The 20,982-nt window shown below is 33.5% G+C and overlaps 5 protein-coding genes across 6 annotated transcripts; 3 read left to right on the forward strand and 2 right to left on the reverse strand.

Moving 5' to 3' along the window:
- Positions 1-2,385, forward strand: LOC123890822 (probable aldo-keto reductase 1). The gene is made up of 7 exons (XM_045940525.1): positions 1-196; positions 380-547; positions 631-834; positions 924-1,096; positions 1,298-1,394; positions 1,531-1,687; positions 1,908-2,385. The coding sequence occupies exons 1-7, from the start codon at positions 143-145 to the stop codon at positions 2,084-2,086; spliced, it is 1,032 nt and encodes a 343-aa protein (XP_045796481.1). The 5' UTR covers positions 1-142; the 3' UTR covers positions 2,087-2,385.
- Positions 2,386-2,478: 93 nt separating this feature from the next.
- Positions 2,479-5,111, reverse strand: LOC123889001 (hydroxycinnamoyltransferase-like). Its single transcript, XM_045938174.1, has 3 exons — positions 4,571-5,111; positions 4,339-4,426; positions 2,479-3,689 (listed from the first exon to the last, which is right to left on the reverse strand). The coding sequence occupies exons 1-3, from the start codon at positions 5,003-5,005 to the stop codon at positions 2,779-2,781; spliced, it is 1,434 nt and encodes a 477-aa protein (XP_045794130.1). The 5' UTR covers positions 5,006-5,111; the 3' UTR covers positions 2,479-2,778.
- Positions 5,112-7,306: 2,195 nt separating this feature from the next.
- LOC123890823 (peptide-N(4)-(N-acetyl-beta-glucosaminyl)asparagine amidase) lies at positions 7,307-14,774 on the forward strand. The gene is made up of 18 exons (XM_045940526.1): positions 7,307-8,189; positions 8,274-8,327; positions 8,415-8,576; positions 8,683-8,781; positions 9,371-9,457; positions 9,617-9,699; positions 9,932-10,045; positions 10,521-10,575; positions 10,688-10,774; positions 11,350-11,405; positions 11,494-11,553; positions 11,655-11,742; positions 11,874-12,620; positions 12,710-12,770; positions 13,216-13,318; positions 14,103-14,237; positions 14,492-14,583; positions 14,652-14,774. The coding sequence occupies exons 1-17, from the start codon at positions 8,112-8,114 to the stop codon at positions 14,574-14,576; spliced, it is 2,154 nt and encodes a 717-aa protein (XP_045796482.1). The 5' UTR covers positions 7,307-8,111; the 3' UTR covers positions 14,577-14,583; positions 14,652-14,774.
- A 472-nt stretch (positions 14,775-15,246) lies between these two features.
- On the reverse strand, positions 15,247-20,896 carry LOC123890826 (putative zinc finger A20 and AN1 domain-containing stress-associated protein 8). Of its 2 annotated transcripts, none has more exons than XM_045940528.1 (2): positions 19,489-20,896; positions 15,247-15,715 (listed from the first exon to the last, which is right to left on the reverse strand). In XM_045940528.1, the coding sequence occupies exon 2, from the start codon at positions 15,693-15,695 to the stop codon at positions 15,291-15,293; it is 405 nt and encodes a 134-aa protein (XP_045796484.1). In that variant the 5' UTR covers positions 15,696-15,715; positions 19,489-20,896; the 3' UTR covers positions 15,247-15,290. The 2 variants fall into 2 exon arrangements, 1 of the variants encoding a protein (XP_045796484.1); XR_006802961.1 differs by lacking the exon at positions 15,247-15,715 and adding an exon at positions 16,980-17,505.
- LOC123890824 (probable ribose-5-phosphate isomerase 3, chloroplastic) lies at positions 17,624-18,811 on the forward strand. The gene has a single exon (XM_045940527.1). The coding sequence runs from the start codon at positions 17,851-17,853 to the stop codon at positions 18,691-18,693; it is 843 nt and encodes a 280-aa protein (XP_045796483.1). The 5' UTR covers positions 17,624-17,850; the 3' UTR covers positions 18,694-18,811.
- Positions 20,897-20,982: the final 86 nt, after the last annotated feature.

Genomic DNA, 20,982 nt, shown 5'->3' on the forward strand with positions numbered 1-20,982 from the left:
GGGTAGGTTGGTTGGTAGCACTATACTGGGGTTGGTTGGTTGGTAGCACTATACTGTATATGTATATGACAGTGCTCCAAGCTATTACCACTAGCTAGTACACTACCAAACAAACACATAATCTTGAAGAGGAAGGAAGGAAATGGGAGATACTATTCATATTCCTCGAGTCAAGCTTGGAAGCCAAGGATTAGAAGTAAGTAACGTTTGTTTGTTCTTTGAATTTGAAATCTTGTTCATGCGATATATATATATATATATATATATATATATATATATATATATATATATATATATATATATATATATATATATATATATATATATATATATATATTATCTTACAACGTTTATTGTTGCTTTTTTTTCTTGCTTGTAGGTTTCTAAGCTTGGATATGGATGCATGGGACTCACTGGAATATACAATGCTGCTGTTCCAGAAGATGTTGCTATATCTTTGATCAAACATGCTTTCTCCAAAGGTATCACTTTCTTTGACACTTCTGATGTTTATGCAGCACATGCCAATGAAGTTTTGGTTGGAAAGGTACTACTACTACTACTTCAAGTTCACATATCTTTCAAGTTTTTGTTTTCAACTTAACATAAACATTTTAATAACTCTCTCAGGCATTAAAACACTTGCCTCGAGATCAAATTCAGATTGCTACAAAATTTGGGATTGTCAAAAAGGAAGATAGCAAAATTATTGTAAATGGTAGTCCTGAATATGTTCGTTCTTGTTGTGAGGGTAGCCTTCAACGTCTTGCGGTGGAATACATAGATCTGTATTACCAGCACCGTGTTGACACCACAGTTCCAATTGAAGACACTGTGAGTAATGCAATATTTTCTTGATGTTCATTTTTTAGGCAATGTTTTAGAATTTAGATTTAATGGTGTTTTGAATATATAATTCATAGATGGGTGAGCTTAAGAAGCTGGTTGAAGAGGGAAAGATTAAGTACATTGGATTATCTGAGGCTAATACTGATACAATCCGAAGGGCACATGCTGTTCATCCTATTACCGCTCTCCAAATGGAATGGAATCTTTGGACCCGCGAAATTGAACCAGATATTGTTCCTCTTTGCAGGTACCTAACTCATTGGTTTTATATTTCTTGGTCTATTGTATGCAATCTCTTCTATTTAGTCTATAGAGAGATACTCCTCTTTACATTTTGATTTGAGTACGAACAACCAAGTTCGGTCTTTCACTTCATGGCTGTACGCTTTTTGATATCCTTCATGATTCTTCTTTAAATGACTTTGGTGTTTGGTGAAAACTCTTACAGGGAACTTGGTATTGGACTAGTACCATACTGTCCCCTTGGCGGCGGATTTTTCGGAGGCAAAGCTATCAAAGAAAGTCTTCCTTCATGCAGTTTTCTGGTATGGACTTGACCCAAACAGTCTCAAAGTACTTATTTCAGTAGATAATTTCCTAAACAGTCTCAAAGTACTTATGTCAGTAGATAATCTCAAATAAGTTATAAGTTGTTTCCACCAACATCTCTTTTTTTACCAGGCAATGCTACCACGGTTACAAGGAGAAAACTTTGACAGGAACAAGATATTGTATTCTCAGATGGAAAAGTTGGCAGAAGAAAAGCATGGATGTACATCTTCACAACTTGCTCTTGCATGGCTTCTTCATCAAGGAGAAGATGTAGTGCCCATCCCTGGTGAGTAATTGAATTTTCCATTTTGTGACTACAACAAGTTTGAAACCTGTGAAGCTTACTCGCGAATTGTGAGTATAATTTGAATGTTCAAAGATGGAGATAAATCGGTATGATATGACAAGCACTACATGAAATTATTTGAAATATTTAGAAACCTCTCGGTTATGATTCCTTATATTGTTTTAAGTATAACATTTCTGCAACCTCTCATGTGTTGTAGGAACAACCAAGATAAAAAATCTTGAAAGTAATATCAGTTCGATTCAAGTGAAGCTCAATGAAGATGATTTGAAGGAGATTGAAGAGACCGTGCCAATATCTGAGGTGATGGGGAGTCGGACAACCGATGCTTTAATTCAAGTTTCATGGAGGTTTGCTAATACTCCGCCAAAAGCATAGTGCTTCATGCCAGTTTTACATCTCAGTGTGTTTGAGATTATAGTTTCCGGTTGGCCTCTTTGCGTGACTCAAAAATTTTAATCGGTCGAATACGGATAACTCATCAGAATTTGTGTTTTATGCATAACTATGTTTCTTTTTATTTGATTAAATCAGTTTGCTTATTTTTTCACATATTTGTTTGTTTTGATTTCCCGTCTTCGTACGGTGTATTTTGTTGTCCGGTCTTTGTGCGGTGTTCATTTGTTTCAGGTTGCTTATAATTAATGTGAAATCATGTTCCACCAATATTTTCCTTATATGGAGAGATGTAAAATTGTGATTTATTTCCTCTTCCTTCAATCCACAAGCAAAGATTCACTTGTACTCAACAAATTGGAACATTTCAAGCATATTAACATCAAAGATAATTATCTTGATTGGTATTGAAGCCATTGAATTATCTTGATTGGTTTTTGTTATTACATGATATTAGTAAATAATTATCTTTATAAAAATGAATAAATGTACAATTCGATCTTGTAAATGCTTATCACACATTTTATCCCACACGTACACTGATTATTTAGGCACAATTTTACTAAGTTTTAGCCACAACCACTACCTTGCCAATAATTAATTCTTCCAAACACACTTACAGATTAATTCTTTCAAACAGAATTCGATTCTTCCAAAAACTTCTGCTAAAAATATCAATGTTGTACCAGACAACCAGCAAGAATAATTGTTGGCTCAAGCTTCAATATTTCTTGATCATTGCATAGTTTACCAAGTTCTTCCTCCTGCAACATTACTATCACAGTTCTTGCAAATCCTCCTTCAGAAGAAGGCATCACCATAATCAAACCTTCACTATCCACATTCCCAATTCGACACGAAACATGAGCTGGTTTTTCACTATTACTAAACATTGATTCATACAACAACGACGCCGACTCTTCTTCCTCCATATAAACACAAGTTAACTCAGAACCATACATACATTTCGGGGTTGATTCCTTTCGTGTCTCAAACGATTCTATAGACGACCGAATTTCTTCCTCCGTAACCTCTTTCAAATGCTTGTGTATTAGATTTGCCATGTCTTCTAATTGACCATTTTCCATGTCTTGTACTTTTATCGAAAGATTTGAAAAATGTAACGCGTTTCCGAAATACCCTATAGGGAGTGATGGTTTAACAAGCTTTCTAAAGTCTCTACAGATTGATAAAGAGTGATTTTGATTATGAACTTTTGAAGGCTTCAAATGAGTAACACGAGTCCAAAACAAAGCTGAGAGAAAATCAAATGGAGTAGCATTGGAACATGTTGTGTTTTGGATTTTGGAGAGACATTGTTTAATGATTGAACTTGGAAATTTGAAAGTGGCTGTGACTATGTTGTTTGTTGAAGAAGTAATAATAGTTTGTGGTTTTGAGGATGAATTTGGAACATTGTTAATGTTATTTGGAGTAATTGGATTGAAGAAAGGAGGGTGTGAAATAGGGTAGTGGCGGTGAGTTTGTGACCATGATTTCAAGAAAGATGATGCAAAAGTAAGATCAGAAAGCATGTGACTACAACTTAGTCCTATTGCAAGCCCTCCTTCTTGAAACTGTTTATCTGCAACATTCACACAAATATATTACTAACTCCGTCTCAAATCTTTGATCTTTGATCTTTTTAGAGTTCTGTATATAGATTAAGAAACAATGAATATTGACAAGTTAAGTTATTTTTAACTTTGTTTTTTTTTTTATCTAGTAGCCTAGTGGCTAGAAATTACACCTTAAAGGTGAATAAGTTAAGTGTTTGGGGTTCGAACCCCGACTCTTGCATAATATATGTGATATCCCTACAACTGAGCTTAAGCTCACGAGGACTAAGTTATTTTTAACTTAGTACTACTTTGTTAAGAAAGAGAAAAAATCATTTAATGGATGTTTTTATTTTTATAAGGGTACAAATGATAAAACATGATTAATTATACCTTCATTTCTTAAAAGAATCAAAATTTTAAGAGAAAAGGCTAAAAAAATAGTAGTAAAAGTTTTGGCACCAGGAGTAATACTTCATCTACCTTAGTAACTAATTATCAAATCACCCGTACCATATCTTTGTTGTTGGTACAAACCCGTACCAATAAATTGTAAGGACTAATTTGGTTTTAAATTAAGGTGAGATTTATGCTACTTCTTGATAGTTTAGGAGTATTTATCCAACAATTAACGAGAACAAGCCATAACTAATTTTTACGTTGCATGTAAATTACTTATTTGGTTTGTTCTTATACGGTGGTGAGTAAATACCACTGAATTATCAAGAGGTATAGTAGAATTGAAATGATATATTTGTAAGATCTAATTTAACTGACAATGTCGAGATTATTGGATAAATATCCTCTATAGTTAACGGATTCGAACCCAAATCTCTTGTTCGTGTGCATGTGTTTCAGGTGATATTTACTACTTCATCTACGAAAAATATAGGAAATGATATAATACCTGAATTCGAAAAGGAGACCAAGTACTTGTATCATGAGGCATATCATCCCAAGCAATAAGCTGTGTCTCATCAAATCCAAAAGCAGAAGATGACAGCCATTCATCAATGGTACAATCCACATTAGCCTTTATAACTCGAACACCGGCGTCATTACACCTAACTTCCCAATCACCACCATCCTCCTCCTTCTCTCGCGCCAATCGTCCTGTTACTGTCGGATATATCGACAAAACCTCAGACAATGATTCCCTCAAAGGATCCAACTCAAATGAACCAAACCATTTTTCTTCATTCTTGTAGTAGAATATCAAATGCAATGTATGATATCCCATAGCATGATCCACACCTGATAACTTATGAGTCTTACCTGATTTCACAGGTCTACTTGATACAACTGTTAGTTTTGATTCTAGTGTTACCTTATTCTCTGACATTCTTTCTTCCACCAAGAATATTAGTAATGTTCAGAGAAAAAAAAGAACAAACGCTAATAGTAATTGTCTTTGTTTTTGTTAATATTACTATTAGCTATTTATAGTGTAACAAAACATGAAATTAACAGTGTCACAAAACATAAGAGAAATTAGAAAAAATAGAATTATTTGAGTGGAAAGTGGAAACGGTTGAGAATTAAAGATGAGACGGTGATGGTTGGTAGTTTTAATTAAGTGATGTGGACCCATTTCTGTTCTGTTTCACAAGGTTTACTAGTTTCAAGTTCCAAAAATTATCAACTATCTTTTCAATTAATTATGTTCACAACTTCACATGCATATGCATGTGTGTGTCTAATGTGTGTTTAGTGATGATTTGATTTTATACATTTTCATAAGCTTTTATATGTCAACCTAATTTTATTGGCTCTTACTGTATTTAGTTAGTAGTTGGATCTCAACTTCCTAATTTGTAGATGATGTGATTTCTTTTGTTAGATGTTCTGATATGCAATTAATTCTTGATAGATTTAGTCGACCTATACAATTAATTCTTGATTATGTCTTCCTACCAATCTGTTAATTTTTCTTCCACTTGCATGGATTGTGGTTGTCATTTACATCCGTTAACGAAGTTCCCCGTAAGGATTATTTGTTCGGATCATCGAAATTGGAGAATTTTTTCTCACAGGGACGAGGATGGAGGAAAGTTCTCAAAAGATATTTTGAGGCAGAGATCGGAGAAGTACCCTCCGTCATTACGAATTTCCCGACAGCGACCATATTATTTAAGTTATATATATAATATATAATTATATAACTTTGCATGTTTTTTTTATATAAAAAATAGTTATATGTTAGAAAACTAAGAGTCGCGGTGATCATCTTATTTTTTTTGTTTGACTATCCAATTAACCCTAGAAAAGTGCACTAACTACATACATGTACACAATGTCTACTCCTCTTATTTTCTTTGTTATTGATGCAAAATGTGTTTTTTATTTTTTTTAAAAAAACAAAGATGCAAAATATATGTATTTTTTTATAAAAAAAACGGAAGAAATAATAAGTGACTATTGTCATGCTTTTGATCGAAAAATATAAAAAATTTATTAATTTTCGATATTCGTGGATCTCAATGGATACTATGAAGATAGAAATTGGGAAAAATATTCCCCGTCACGGGGGACGGAGAACGGGGGACGGAGAACAAATTTAGAGGAGCTGAGAGTAGAGAAGCATCCTTCACGTGTTCCTGCCTCTTTGACATCCCTATATCAGTATATCACCATCTTTGGTCAGACGAATGGGGCCATGTGATTGGTTTGGTTGGCATCTTGGGATTGTGTATCCATCGTAGATACGGGAGTGTGTTACCTCCCGTGACATTATTATCAAGTGTTATCCACACCATTCAATTTTACATTTTTTAAATTTTAATTTTAATTCTTTAACTTTGAATGGCCAAGATCTCATTGGACATGTAACTGGAGAGGATCCAGTCCCTCATAGATACTACTCGTAAAACCAAAACATAGACAACAACATTTGAGCACAATTTTAGTAAAAAAAGATAATAATTTTGAGCACAATTGTCTCTATACTACTATTACATTAAAGATCAACAAATGTCCTCAAACATTTTCACCCCATGTGAAATTCACTTTTACTTACGAACATTTGCCGTTGCTATAAGTTAAATTTCTCGTGTTTTTCGTTTGCCACGTGTCCACATCTAACGGCATTAGTCAAAAAATTGACAGGAGGGACTAACTTATTAGACGAAAGAAAAGATAAGGGGCCAATTTGAAACTTTTAAAAAATAAGGGGCCAAATGTGCAATTAAGCCTTTATTTTATTAACTTATAGTTTTTAATTAGGAAAGGAGACTTGCTAATTCAAAGTTCAAATGCGAAATAAGTAAAATTGGATCAATAATTATTTCTATCAAGAATCGAACTCATATTCTCGCGACAAACAAAAATAATTTTAAATTCGGCTTATATTCTCTTTAGTAACTAAAATTTATAAAGCAAGATACTTTCTTAACTCATCTCTTTTTGAATCTCATCTTGGTAGTAAACTGAGTTATGTTTGGCGTAGTATTTGGAAATCATGTCAAATACTCATGAATGGAGGTAGGTGGAGAATAGGAAAGGATACCAATATTAATATTAAAAAGTTATGTGTGAACCTTAGCTAGAGACGAGGGTGACTTAAAGGTGAAAGGGTCACAAATTCAAGGTATGTATCAAATGAATGTTAATAAATTATTTCTTCCTAATACGAAAGTATGGAATAGGGGAAAGATTGAAGCTTTATAGTTTATTCTCTTTAGAAATGGCCACTAGTACTATACTTAAAGTGTCTATATATTTAATATGGTTGAAGATGATAAATTAATATGGTATGATGATGTTTGTGGTAATTATTGTTGAAGCGGTGGTTATGAAACGGTTACGGTGGTTATGAAAAACAATTATAACAATTTCAAGAAAAATTGCGGTTTTGATTGGAGCTAGGCTTGGCTTAGGCTCTAAATACCATGTTAAATATGTTTCCCTCACATATTTATACACTTCACATCTCGGTAACCTAAGCAATGTAACTTCACATTCAACAATTATAGTATTAATTAAAAGCGATTATAATTTGATGTTGAAACATACAAAGAGGGCTGAAGCCTTGCATGAAGAAGGTGATTGGAAGAGATTTTGGAAGGCACATGCTCCACCAAAAACAAAACACTTGTTACGGAGAATTTGTAAGGGATGCTTGTCAACTCGAATTCGGCTAAATGAAAAGTTTGTGCTTTGTCCTTTAATAAACTTTAGTCCCTTTTGTAACTTTTAAAATAGACTTTTGGTCCCCAAACTTTAGCCCCTTTTGGAAAAAATGACTTATTAATTTTGACAAAGTCATCGCACATATGACAAGTAAGTTGGATGTCATGTCATCATATATCTTGCCACATGGACAAATAGTCACATGCCACATAAGCATTGACTTGTCACAAAAAGTCTTGCATGTAATTTCGTCGTAATCTTTTGGTGCCACATATTTGTATTTTCAATTTTCCATTAGAACTCACTCTCTCACTCACAAAATGGTGGGTCGAAGATTCCAAGTGCTTCACAACGATTCCAATTTTGATCTTGAATACGATACCGATGATGGCTTCGAAGTTCGCATCTTTCTCTCCAAAAACCCTTCTTTTCTTTCTCTTCTTTCACAATCTCAATTTCAATTTCTTCATTCACTTTTTCAGGTTTTTCAATTCCAGCTTTACTCTCTCACTTCTGTTCCACCCGATCAACAAAAGGTTTTCATTTTTTATTTCATTTGATTCTTAAACTCTTATATAATTCATCGCATTTGTAAAATTTGATGCTTTTTGTTAATTTCACAGATTTATGGAGCTGAACCTGATACCCAAATTTCAACTGATTCTGATCTTGCAACTATTTCTGATAAACTTCGACTTGTCTCTATCGATGATGAACCTCCAAAACCCGAATTAGACTCTGCGCAGTTTTTGCAATCTGATGAGGAATTGGCTAGGCTCTTGCAGGTTTTATGACATTGATTTTAGCTTAAAATTTTGTAAAGTCTCAATTTTGTCTTTTATATTTATGATTTTTTTATTTTTTTGGTATTGTTTGTGTGAATTTGTTCAGGCAGAAGAGGAAGCACTCATGTTGCAGCAGTATGTAGCTAGCGAAAATACTCAAGAATTCGAGAGTAGAGTACGACCTTATGTTTCTCAAGTACTCATGGTAATTTTTGCCGAATTACATTACATTATTACAATAGTAGTAGAGTAGAGTAAAACAGCATTTTATTCCTTCAGATTGTAAGTGCCGGTTAGTTTAGTCGTTTAATTAGCAAATTAGCAATTTAGTCTCTTAAATTGAACAATGTTGGTTAATTTAGTCATTTTTCCAAATTTAACAATACAATTTTGATGGTTCTATACTTGTTTTGATGTTTCAAGAGACTATTGAAGTCAATATGTAAGACTTTCATCGGTTTTGATAGATGTTCACTAAAGAGATATTTTGATGGAGGGTCTAAATTGATTGGCAGTCTTTAATTTAATGGACTGATTTTCTATTTCGTAAATTGGAGGGACTAAATTGTCTGACCTTTACAATTTGAAGACCGAAATGCTTATTTACTCGATAGGAGTATTTTATTTTATTTGTTTTGAATGAAGAATACAAGGCATTTAATTCATGAAACTGCATATAACATTTGCCAAAATGAGGTTTAGTTTTAAAGTAGATTGAGTCTAATTGGTTTCATGATAGAAGAAACAGGCTTTCACGATTAATTTTGTGTGTTGGTTGTTATAATATCTTGTAGTATGAAGATGAAATACGCCAGGAGGCTGCTCGGAAGTCTGTTCCCGTGGAAGAGCTTGAGGAGAAAGCATTGGTTTCTTTGGCCAAAGTAAGAGCCTGTGATCAATTTTGTATAGAGGATACATGTCCATATCATATTGGGCTTAGCTTTTGAGCTTGAGATGCTTTTGTCATTTCATAAGCATAGCCTTTTGTACTCTGCTACTATTGTTTTGTAATCGGTGTAATCCTGATAATCATTCTTTAGGAGGGGAACTTCAATCCATCAAAAATAGAACGCGATCATGCTTTCCTGCTACAGCTACTTTTCTGGTTCAAACAATCCTTCAGGTTTAAATTATTTATTGTATTGGCTACTGTGCTTTAACTCAAATATATGATTTAACTCAAATAGAGTTATATATGATTTAACTCAAATATGATTCACATAATATTTGTGGCTGAACTGAGTTACATTATTATTTTTCTCTCACCCCGTGAAAACCACCAACTCACCTGTATTTGTGCTCCTTTTATGATTGCCTCTGATCATTTATCTTTCTTTTCTGTCCTCATCAAATAGATGGGTGAATGCACCATCTTGTCGTGATTGTGGAAATGAAACTGTAGACCAGGGTATGACTGCTCCACTTCCTTCTGAGACGCTTTACGGAGCTTCCAGGGTTGAACAATATCGGTATGAACATTGAACATATGCTTTAATTTAATGTGAGATTAACTTTTTTCCACTTGTACTGGGATCAGAAATGTGGGTTTGGTAATTATCATATATTTTATTTTTCTTATGACAACATCACACATAACTCTTTGTGAACCTTCATTAAGCTATAGTTAGTCAACTGATCTGTCTGATTTTCTTTTTTATTTAATTTAAAATAATAAATAATTTTTCTAAAATTTAAGAATATCCTGTTTTCCGAGGTCAACAATCTGTTTCCCATTTGAATTTATTTAGAAACAGGTCTTGGCAAGAAAATCCTGTTTTTTATGAACAAAATTATTCCCCGTTACATACATGGTTTCTTGAGTTCGAGCCTTTTGCTTATAAAGTATTGTTGTAGGTTTCTGCCATGATCACTAGTTTTAGCTTCCATTATTTGTCTGACTTCCTTAATTTTCCGGTTATTCACGTTTATATTTTCATATCACAGCTGCACCGTTTGCTCCAGACTGACTCGCTTCCCTCGCTATAATGATCCTAAAAAGGTATTCAATTTGCATTTAATTCCTAATGATGTATTTTACACTTGGCCAACTGCTATGTTTGTCACATTTTTTTGGAGCACTCCCTTTATTCTCTTTCAATTTCACTTTGCAGCTTGTGGAAACAAGAGAGGGCCGCTGTGGAGAATGGGCCAACTGCTTTACGCTCTATTGTCGAGCTTTTGGTTATGAATCACGTCTGGTTTGTAACTGGAACCCTAGATGAAATTTAGCATTTGCATTATTCTTATATGGTCATGTGACCAAATATAATTTTCTTAGTCACACTCACAAAATTTTAATTTTTTATTTTATTCTTTTAATTATTTCATAAATCATCAAAAAATTATGTGAGTGTGTCTATATGGTCATGTGACCATGGAAGTTTTGCTCTAGCTAGGATGTATGGATTATGGTATAGACGGGGCTTTGATGATTCTAACATTACAAGTCCAGTAGCGAATGTCATATTTCAAACATTACATGACCATGTTGTTGTGGTAAATCATCTTAGTTTTACATACATGTGATGTTAAGTTCACATATACATAGAAAACATAATTCCAGCTGGATGTTCTTAATTGAACTGTAATCTGTAAGAAAAAGATAGTCATGCATGTAAAACTGAATTAAATTCTTGAAATTAGCTTGCATTCTTATTGGAATCATGTTGCCCCTTATGGTGTTTTGACACTGGTTGGCCAGTTTCTGCTACGTCATAGTTTTGCTAGTAAATTTCATTTATTGTGAATTTAAAGTCTTTTGGTTGATCTCCAGATCTTGGACTTCACAGACCATGTTTGGACAGAGTGCTACTCTCAATTCCTGGGAAGGTACAATTGTCACAAAAGCTGCTAATTCTTGTAATATGCTGTTAAAACTATTGCTGGTGGAATTCTGAGGATGTATATGATCTTACAGGTGGATGCATCTTGACCCATGTGAAGCAATCTATGACAGGCCGTTATTATATGAAAAAGGGTATTATTCATTTTCCAGTACACCATTTAATTGACTTAAGAAAGTAGTTGTTCTTGTTGTTTTCAAAAGTTTTCATCTTGTGTGCATCACTGTGGAATCAGGTGGAATAAGAAATTAAATTATGTTATTGCCTTAGCGAAAGATGGAGTTTATGATGTCACCAAACGATACACAAGGAAGTGGCACGAGGTATGCTAATTTATATTCTTTCTTTCCTTGTGTTTTATTTATATGCAAGCTTGTTTCATTTGCATAGGGATTAAGGTTCCCGATTTGGTCATAATTGGTAATGAATTTTTGTACCCTTTTCAAAATTTAAGGTCCTATCTCGACGTACTATGGTTACAGAGCCTTCTTTATCCTCTATACTCACTAATATTACAAACGAAACTCGAAGAGGCTTTGCACCACAACTACTTTCAATTATTGAAGCACGTGATATAGAAGAAAACCAACAAATTGAGAGGAGTTTGCATTCTGAAGATGATGAGTCTCTCTCATTACCTGGAAGAAGAAGTGGGAATGAGCAATGGCGCAAATCCAGAGCTGAAATTGGTTCTGATAACCTAAGTTCTTCTGCTTGCCCTGTTCGTTTGTGCGTAGATGAGCATGTGACTAAGATTTATAATGCATTTTGTCCTGTACTTCATCAATTTATTGCGGAAGAAGTAACAAAGGCTGAAGCTGTCGAAGTACTTGGGATTACGAAAAGAATTCTCTTGGATCTTTCCAGTTCCCCTTTTAAATCAAGAAGGGCCTCCATTGATTCAGTTCTAAGCAACCTGAAATTTCAGAAACTTTTGCCGTCTTTTGATGATTTACTTGATGCTCTTTCACTGGAGAAAAAAGTGAATACAGATGGGAGGGTTGAAATTTGTTCAGTTGGTAACCCTGTAGTAACTTCTTTAGCATTGCCCGTTGTGCTAGATGCTATTGATGACATGGTTCACAATCTTAACAAGTGTGAAAACTATGGGAAAAATATGTTTACGTTGCCACTACTGAAGTTAAATAGATTACATTCCGGTTCAGTCGTTGCAAGTGCAGAGGAGTTGCCTTTAGGGATTGTGAGTTTATATCTGACTTATTTTATATGTTTAACATTAATTATGATTTATAGCGTCAATAAGTTTGTTCTTGTTTTATAAAATTTCAGGCAACATCAGCATTTGATGGGACTCAAATATCAAAATGGGAAGAACCAAATGGAGCAAAAGGTATATAGTTAACTTCTTTGGGGTTATAGAGTTTGTTTCACGTCAGATTGCGGTACTAGATTAAACACTGTTCCATATAAATATCTTAATCTAGAAGTTGACATGTTTCACCTACAATGTGAAAGCACAAGTTGCGCTTTTTCAACTTCCATCTAGTTCCACTAAATACTAATTATATTGACGAAATCTTCTTAATGTAAGATTTTGATTTGATTATTCCATGTAAAGTTTCTCATTCCTAGGAGTTATGCTCTATTTGCATTCTCTTTCTTCGGGGCATAAGATTAATGAAAAGAATTCATGATCTTGATATGAAAAATAATCACGCAAGAAATCTAAGTATACTCGGTTTAAATGCTATTGCCGATACTATGAATCCATTTTAATACTTTTTCTAAAGGTGCAGACATTGATCTAAAAAATTGTTAAATATTTGGCTGTATAGGTTGTTGGATCGTCTATAGAACGTTTGATGACAAGAAGTATGAGCTTGTGGCATATGAATTGATGTCAGCCAATGATGCCCCAGAAAGGGATCCGATGGGCTGGTATGGCCTTTGTTATATTTGATGATATGATGTTTTATTCCTGATTCATTTTATTATAAATTTATAGTTATTATTGTTAATGAGTGGATGGGGAGTAGAGATCCTCTATATTTCTTAAGAAAGAAATGGACATCTCCATTATTATGATTTAGGTGTATGATGGCCAAATTAATGTCATCAGTTTTGAAAATGTGTCTTTATATCCTTTATTGACCCCAAAACTGTAATGGACCTATCTATTTCTTTTGAGAATCGAGAGGATCTTTACTCGTGGATGAGTTACCCGAACTTATCTTTTATATTTTCTTTAATCCTGTAAGCCTCAATTCTCCAAATTATACTAACGCAATTGCTTCTCTTTCCAAAGACTATTAACCTTGAAAATTTAGTTTTAATTTGATTCGTTGTTGATTTAAAACTTCTTGAACTACTGCATAATGAGAAAGTGTGGTTTGATTATAATAACTTCATATTTAATTTAATCAAAAACTTTCATTTGTTACGAAACAGGTGGCACAATATTAGCTTATTGTCGACATAAAACTTACTAGGCTCTCAATTTATCAAAATTAAATTCTTAAAAATTAAATGAAATCCCAGCCAAGCAAGTATGTGCGCGCGCGCGTGTAGGTCCATCTACTTTTGCTGTGTGTTGGCAACCATATGTGTTTCTGTTTCTTTTTATTCCCTTGGTGACTGGCATGTTGGGTCATTCACCTTTAGTTTTCACGCATAATTTTTGGTTAATAAAGCATGTGCTGTACATTCATGACCTTTTTCTCAGGATTCTTGAAGGGAGCAATGATGAGGGGAATAGCTGGCAAGTTTTGGACAAGCAAACCTCTCAGTTCTTTAAAGACCGTTTCCAACGTAGAACATACATGATCAACTCAGCACATTCTCCATCTAATATTTTCAGGTAATTTTTATTTATAATGTTGTTTTATGATTTTAATACACACACACACACACACACAAGGATAACGTAAACAAATTTTACACAAACATCCTATTACATTTTACCATCTTACTGCATCTTAATATTTCTTAAAAAAACATGTTTACAGTGTCAAGATGGTAAAATACGATTGGAAAAATACGTAAAAATTGTTTAAACTAATATAATTAGGTTAGATGTATATGTAAACATTGCCAAAAGTTATGCCTTTGCAGATTCAGGTTTCTTGCAGTCAAAGATATTCAGTCTACTTCCCGACTGCAAATTGGGAGCATTGATCTCTATGCCAGAACAATATGAAATTTAGGTACATGTGAGTTTTGATGAAAATTTGAGCAAATTGTTGTCAATATTAATGTAAATTTATTTTGGCAGAACCTTAAAAGGAAGCATTACCTGGAATGAAAATCATAGAACTAGAATGTCCTTGCTGGGGGGTGCAGTTAAACGCATGCATCATATTATTGACAATAGAATGAAAACAGCTTTATGGGACCACATTGATATTTAAACACAGGTTTTCTTGCCTTGTTATGCTTTCAAAAAATCCAGCCTTAAAAATAGGTGAAACTCGGACCTATGATTTTCAAAGTAGGTCAGACTCAATTCTTGTAAAGCAAAACAAGTTAATCTTAGAAGTACTCCACGTTCTATATTCCGATGTATTGTTTCTTTGGGCCGCGTGTGAGCCCTCACAGTTTTGTGGCACTTTGGTGGGTTGAGGAGTGTGAGTGTTGTATATATAAATAAACTACTCTTAATCGTGATATGTGACTTTTAGATGTACCAGAACATGCACTATCAAGGTATTATAACTGAACAACAAACATGCTTCAAAAACAACAAAAAAACTGAACAACAAATTATAACTGAACAATATGTAATAGTAGTTAAAAAGCATGAATGAATTATTAATAATCAGAAAAATACATTCATAAAGAATAGCAATGTTTACAATTCTTAATTATAAAAAACTAAAATATTAAGTAAACATTCACTATCTATTTATGATATCTAGATTCGGTGTTCTAACTTATCACCCATACATAAAGGATTTTGTTTATCTAATAGTTGACGACCAATCTCCTTTAAATCCACTTTGCATGTATGGTCTTCTGGATATCTATGCATTCCACAAAACACATCACCACAACGACACTTGAACCCTATTAATCCCACTTTTTTGTTGCAACTCTTGCACCTATTTTTCTTCTTCATGTTTCCATTGTCAGTGAGAGAAACAGCTTCCACAACATCACAAACATCATCAACATTAGGATTCTTTGAAGGACAAGAAGATGTTGACTTTGAGCTTTCATCATTTGATTTGAGATAATCTTTGTAACACTTTGAACAAAGGTTCTTGGTTGAAGGAGAACCATAGAAACCACAACCATTAGCACAGAGTGATGGATCCATGTTGTTTCACTTAGTGTTGACTGAAAGGAAAAGAGTGAAATAATATTGAAATTATATTGGTTAGCAAACTTGGAAAAGAAGCAAGCTTGAAATTGTGGGATGATTGAATAGGTTGTGTTAATTTATAGGGATAATAGCAAGAGGATTATAACGAATAATGACATATTCTAGAAAACTGTCCAGCAAAAGATTAGGAAAATAATCATTATCCGGGATTTTGTTTTTAAATATTATCTTTTTTTTATATAGATTTTAAATATTATCTTTTTTCATTATAAACTAAATAAATAAAATTATACCAACTTAAATTCGTTTCTCTCAATTTTTTTTTTTTGATAAGATGTTTCTCTCAAATTTAAATCGTAGTGTGCATGTTAGTTTGTCAAATGAGTTAAAAAAAAATAAAAAATTTAATTCGATTCTCCAGAAAATAATTTTGGAGGTAAAATATTTTTCTCTGAAAAAGCAACAAATACTTTTTTTTTTACGGAAGCAACAAATACTATATATAGTTTTTTTTTTTTTACAATACTATATATAGTTATATACTATACAGTACTGGTGTGTATAAAATAAAATCGTAGTAATTATTTATTGTTATTATTTTTATTTCAATTATTACTATTTTTAAATTAGGATTAGTTTAGTTTTTTTTTAACTAAAAGGATTAGTTTATTTGTTAGGATTGATTTAAAGAATATATAAGATTTGATTTAAAATCTAAATTAAGATTTGATTCAAATTTAGAATTAAGATAAACATCAATAATTTATTAAGTAAAGAAACATTGGAAAATTGTCAAAAAAAAACTATCTTTTTACCATCCTTAAACATCAATTCTTTCAAGAGATTTATCTTTTTGCCACTATACTAAAAACTTATCTTTTATTTATATTTGTTACTGAGGAAGCATATAAATATAGATAATGTTCAATTGTATTGAAAAGTAAAATAAAAAAAACACAATTAAGTCCAAATACATTGGTACTCGGGATTAGTCCTTAGGAGGTCAGATGGGAGTGCCGTTGGAGCTGCTACCCGGATGCATCAAGGATTGGACGACGTAGTGTTGGGTGAAGCTTTAGGGCTCAATGACGCCATGGATATGGCTGAGAAGCTTGGTATTACCTCTGTAATTTTTCAGTCTGATTTTCAAATTACCGTGAATGCGGTGAAGAAGAAGAAGAGTTATGTGAGAAAGAATTGGGGCGTGATTGCGAACCGTTGTATTCGTTTCATCTTGTCCAACCCTAATTTGCAGATTGCATCGACAAATTGAGAGAAGAATCGGGTCGCACATACTTTGGCTTTATGGGCTGAAATGGAGCCCAATATGGATTGGCATAACTCATACCCCTCTTGTATTTCTTACCATATCCAAAACGATATGGATCTGTTGTAATCTCTTTTTTTATTAATAGTTTGCTTTAAAAAAAAAAGTCTAAATACAACCCTTGAAAAAAAAAACATTACAAGTACCTAAAAGTCAAACCAAATACAAAGTAATTCACTAACTTTTATTCCAAAAAAAAAAAAAATAGGTATTTACTAACTACAACTTTTTTTAATTAAATTCAACTTCCTATTTAAGAATTAATTTAAACAAAAAAAGAAGAAAAAGGTCTAAAATAATTAGGTGAATGAATCCACATCCATCCATGAGAAGGGAGGGTGAATGAAATCAGCTTCCTTTAGAAGTTGGGGGTTGTTGGAAAACGCCAAAATCCAATGAAACTAAAAAATAATATTCCTTCCTGAGTCATTTCCTGTCAATCCCTATTAAAAAATATTTGTTGCGAGATATCAACCCCTACATTTAAAAAATAATAATATTACTTCGATAAAAGGCAAATACAAATCATCATTATAAATTCATTGAATATATTGATTTATATTATATACTATATGTATTTGATGAATTTAAAAGATGAATCATTGAATCGTCTCTTATAAAAAAAACTCCGGAGTGAACCATAATTAAAAAGTAGTACAAAAAAAAACCTGCGGTGTGGTTGGATCAAATCTAAACTCTTGAGTGTGAGCACCAACCAAACACACAAACAAGATAGGCTTATACCAACTCAAAAACTGTCTTGTGTTAGTTCAAATTCAAAATCACACTTTACATTCAAAAATCAACAAAACAAATCAAAAAATGGCATCTCTATCCCTATCATCACCACCATCTCTATCCTCATCATTCTACAATGCATCCACACGTCTTAACCTACGCACCCCAACCTCTCTTAAACTACGCACCCGTCACTCTTCTCTTTCCATCAGAGCCATAACCCTCACTCAAGACGACCTCAAAAAACTCGCCGCCGATAAAGCCGTCGAGTATGTCAAATCCGGTATGGTCCTCGGTCTCGGCACCGGCTCCACCGCCGCTTTCGTTGTTTCCAAACTCGGCGAACTTCTCTCCTCCGGCGAACTCACCAACATCATCGGAGTTCCAACTTCAAAACGAACCGAAGAACAAGCTCGTTCACTCGGAATCCCTCTCTCTGTTCTCGACGATAATCCTCGTCTCGATCTCGCAATCGACGGCGCCGATGAAGTCGATCCTTATCTTAATCTCGTTAAAGGTCGCGGCGGAGCTCTTTTAAGGGAGAAAATGGTGGAAGCTGCTTCCGATAAGTTCGTGGTGGTCGTCGATGACACGAAATTGGTTACCGGTTTAGGTGGAAGCGGTTTGGCTATGCCGGTGGAGGTTGTTCAGTTTTGTTGGAAATATAATTTGATTAGGCTTCAAGAATTGTTCAATGAAGAAGGTGTTGATGCAAAATTGAGATTGGATGAAAGTGGAAAACCCTATGTTACTGATAATTCTAATTACATTGTTGATTTGTATTTTAAGACTCCGATTCGAGATGCTAATGCTGCTGGAGCGGAGATTTCGGCGTTGGAAGGAGTTGTTGAGCATGGTTTGTTCTTGAATATGGCTACCTCTGTTATCATTGCTGGTAAAACTGGTGTTGAAGTTAAAGACAAGTGATTTTGATTTTGGTAAATTATATTTCTGAGTTTTGTTTTTCATGTTGTTAATGTACACTAGTATTGTTTTGTTTGGGTTTAAATAATGGAAATAAAAAATAAATATTATTACAGCTTCACATTCATACACATTGCCTTATACTGCAAGCAATTACTGGGATGTGAAAGTGTGTTTTATGTGGAAAATAATTTAGGAATGATGTGGAAGTGTTTTATGTGGTTGGTTTATGATGAAATTGGTTTCTTTTGTTTTTGCTGTTAGATGGTTGTTAGATGGTTGCTCTTGGTCTCCTAAATTGATCATAATTCCCCCATGTTTATCCCATCTACCGGGATGGAGATATATTCCGGTAATGTGTTTTCTAGTGGGAGCAATTCAGGGGGACGAAGAGCGACCATCCAATCATAAATCATAAGTAAGATAAATTTTATAACCCAATTCGTTTAAAGTATATTTGTTTTCTATCTAAAGCCAAACTAACTACAGTTTGAGAGTAGATTGAGCGGTTCCAAATTTCAAATCCAAGCTTACAACGATGATTTGTGGACATTTATACATCAACAATACAGATTATTTACATTACAACTGTTAATTTTAGTGAGCTATCAGCAGTAGAAACAGTTACCAAGTAGTGAAATATGGATCAAGTATTTCTCAGAAGCACACATTTCTAAGTTTTGTAACATTTCTAGTTATTATATACCAAAATTATACTGGTAATGAATTTCTACTCGTAAAATATGACTTAACTGGTGTTACTATCAAAAGATGATATGTTGAGAAAAAATTCTTTACCTAGAATTGGAGGCGAAGCTGTGGATTTTGATTAAAACATCATCCTTTAGTGGCACATTTGGTTGCACGAGACGTGCACCTGTGGAGATATCAATGTAAAGTTGCTGTGATTTCAAGAAGTTATAAAATGTAGCTTCTACGTTAATGCCGAAATGTGACCATAATTTTGAAAAAATATGGAAATGGTGCCACGGAATCAAACAGAAGTTAGGCATGGAAACTTGAAAGTTATGTGAACATTAAGAATGATGATTGTAAATGCTCCCAGTACTTAAAAAGAAAAAGGACAACAGAGTGAGTGAGTGAGTGAGTGAACTTCACATAGTACTATATTCGAGAATGACACATGGAAGAAAACTAGTGACATATGAATCTTTGTCGCCCCTCTGACACAAGTCTCAGATTCACAGGCAAAGCTTAATGCTTTAATGGGTAACTGCGTATAACTGGAATTAACTACACGCCTAATAAATCATCAATAATGCTCCTTTTAGGCGTAGTAGTAGCATGTAAACTGCTGCAAGAGACAACAAAAATACAGTATATATGCAGGAACCCATATGGCAATTTGACTAATAACAGAGACTTGATTAAAGACAAGAAAATGAAAAATGATCAAATGGCTTTTCATTTGTTCCAAACTTCCAAAATATATCAAGCTATCCTTGCATTCCATGGGAGACTTTTGAGTCATGAATGAATACATGAGGGAGGGGTCATTTCGGTTACTATAGTAATTTCATTTTTCGGTATCTGAAATTTGTCATTAGACTCTTTCGAGCGAACAAGAATAATTCGGTTGATTTAAAAAAACAGGCAAATTAGTCCCTATTATGTGACACTTAGTTCGCTTACATGTGGGATAATAATATAATAAATTAGTCGAGTTACAATAGACTAACATGAGTCGAGTCTAGTGAAGCACTAATCTCCCACAGTTTTGCCAAACATAGTTCAAATCCGAACTACTAGAGATGATGTTTAACAATGACTACAATAAGATTACAACTAGTTAAAACCTACAGCAAAAACTAACAATACTAATTAGTAACCACTAACATTGGTCGTTTAAAATAAAAATGAGAACTAGTTAAGAGAACATATAGAAAACTTGATTTATAGAAGGAGCATTGTGAATATTGTATAGTAGGTTGATGTGAAAAACCGCAGGAATTATGGAGAGACAAAGACAGGGACGGTATAAAGAATCAAAAGTTATATTAACTAAACCTTAACACTATTTCTTCTAGTCACTTGATGTGAAAGGTTATGTGAATCTTTCAATTTCACAATAGCTAGCGGTGCTGAATATCAAAGTCAACACAACATTTTTAATTAATTCATGTTAATTTATTTTTATGTTCTTCAACATAAAACTGAATTGAAGTAATCAATTAAATACTGTGTTTGATCATCATCCATAATTCATATTCTAAGACTAAAATGGTCATTGATATATATATAGTACTATATGATTAAGAAAAAGGTTAACAT

The sequence above is a fragment of the Trifolium pratense genome, linkage group LG6, assembly GCF_020283565.1.
Source record: "Trifolium pratense cultivar HEN17-A07 linkage group LG6, ARS_RC_1.1, whole genome shotgun sequence".
NCBI classification, from domain to species: domain Eukaryota; kingdom Viridiplantae; phylum Streptophyta; class Magnoliopsida; order Fabales; family Fabaceae; genus Trifolium; species Trifolium pratense.

What these genes read in the sequence shown, in the direction of transcription:
- LOC123890822 (XM_045940525.1), top strand. Translation starts at nt 143, where the DNA reads ATGGGAGATACTATTCATATTCCTCGAGTCAAGCTTGGAAGCCAAGGA. An exon ending in ATGAAGTTTTGGTTGGAAAG is followed by an intron (nt 548 to 630) that starts GTACTACTACTA and finishes TAACTCTCTCAG; the next exon opens with GCATTAAAACACTTGCCTCG. An exon ending in GATATTGTTCCTCTTTGCAG is followed by an intron (nt 1,097 to 1,297) that starts GTACCTAACTCA and finishes AAACTCTTACAG; the next exon opens with GGAACTTGGTATTGGACTAG.
- LOC123889001 (XM_045938174.1), bottom strand. Translation starts at nt 5,005, where the DNA reads ATGTCAGAGAATAAGGTAACACTAGAATCAAAACTAACAGTTGTATCA. An exon ending in GGTCTCCTTTTCGAATTCAG is followed by an intron (nt 4,427 to 4,570) that starts GTATTATATCAT and finishes CAGTTAAATTAG; the next exon opens with ATCTTACAAATATATCATTT. An exon ending in TATAAGAACAAACCAAATAA is followed by an intron (nt 3,690 to 4,338) that starts GTAATTTACATG and finishes TGAATGTTGCAG; the next exon opens with ATAAACAGTTTCAAGAAGGA.
- LOC123890823 (XM_045940526.1), top strand. Translation starts at nt 8,112, where the DNA reads ATGGTGGGTCGAAGATTCCAAGTGCTTCACAACGATTCCAATTTTGAT. An exon ending in TACTCTCAATTCCTGGGAAG is followed by an intron (nt 11,406 to 11,493) that starts GTACAATTGTCA and finishes ATGATCTTACAG; the next exon opens with GTGGATGCATCTTGACCCAT. An exon ending in CCGTTATTATATGAAAAAGG is followed by an intron (nt 11,554 to 11,654) that starts GTATTATTCATT and finishes CTGTGGAATCAG; the next exon opens with GTGGAATAAGAAATTAAATT.
- LOC123890826 (XM_045940528.1), bottom strand. Translation starts at nt 15,695, where the DNA reads ATGGATCCATCACTCTGTGCTAATGGTTGTGGTTTCTATGGTTCTCCT.
- LOC123890824 (XM_045940527.1), top strand. Translation starts at nt 17,851, where the DNA reads ATGGCATCTCTATCCCTATCATCACCACCATCTCTATCCTCATCATTC.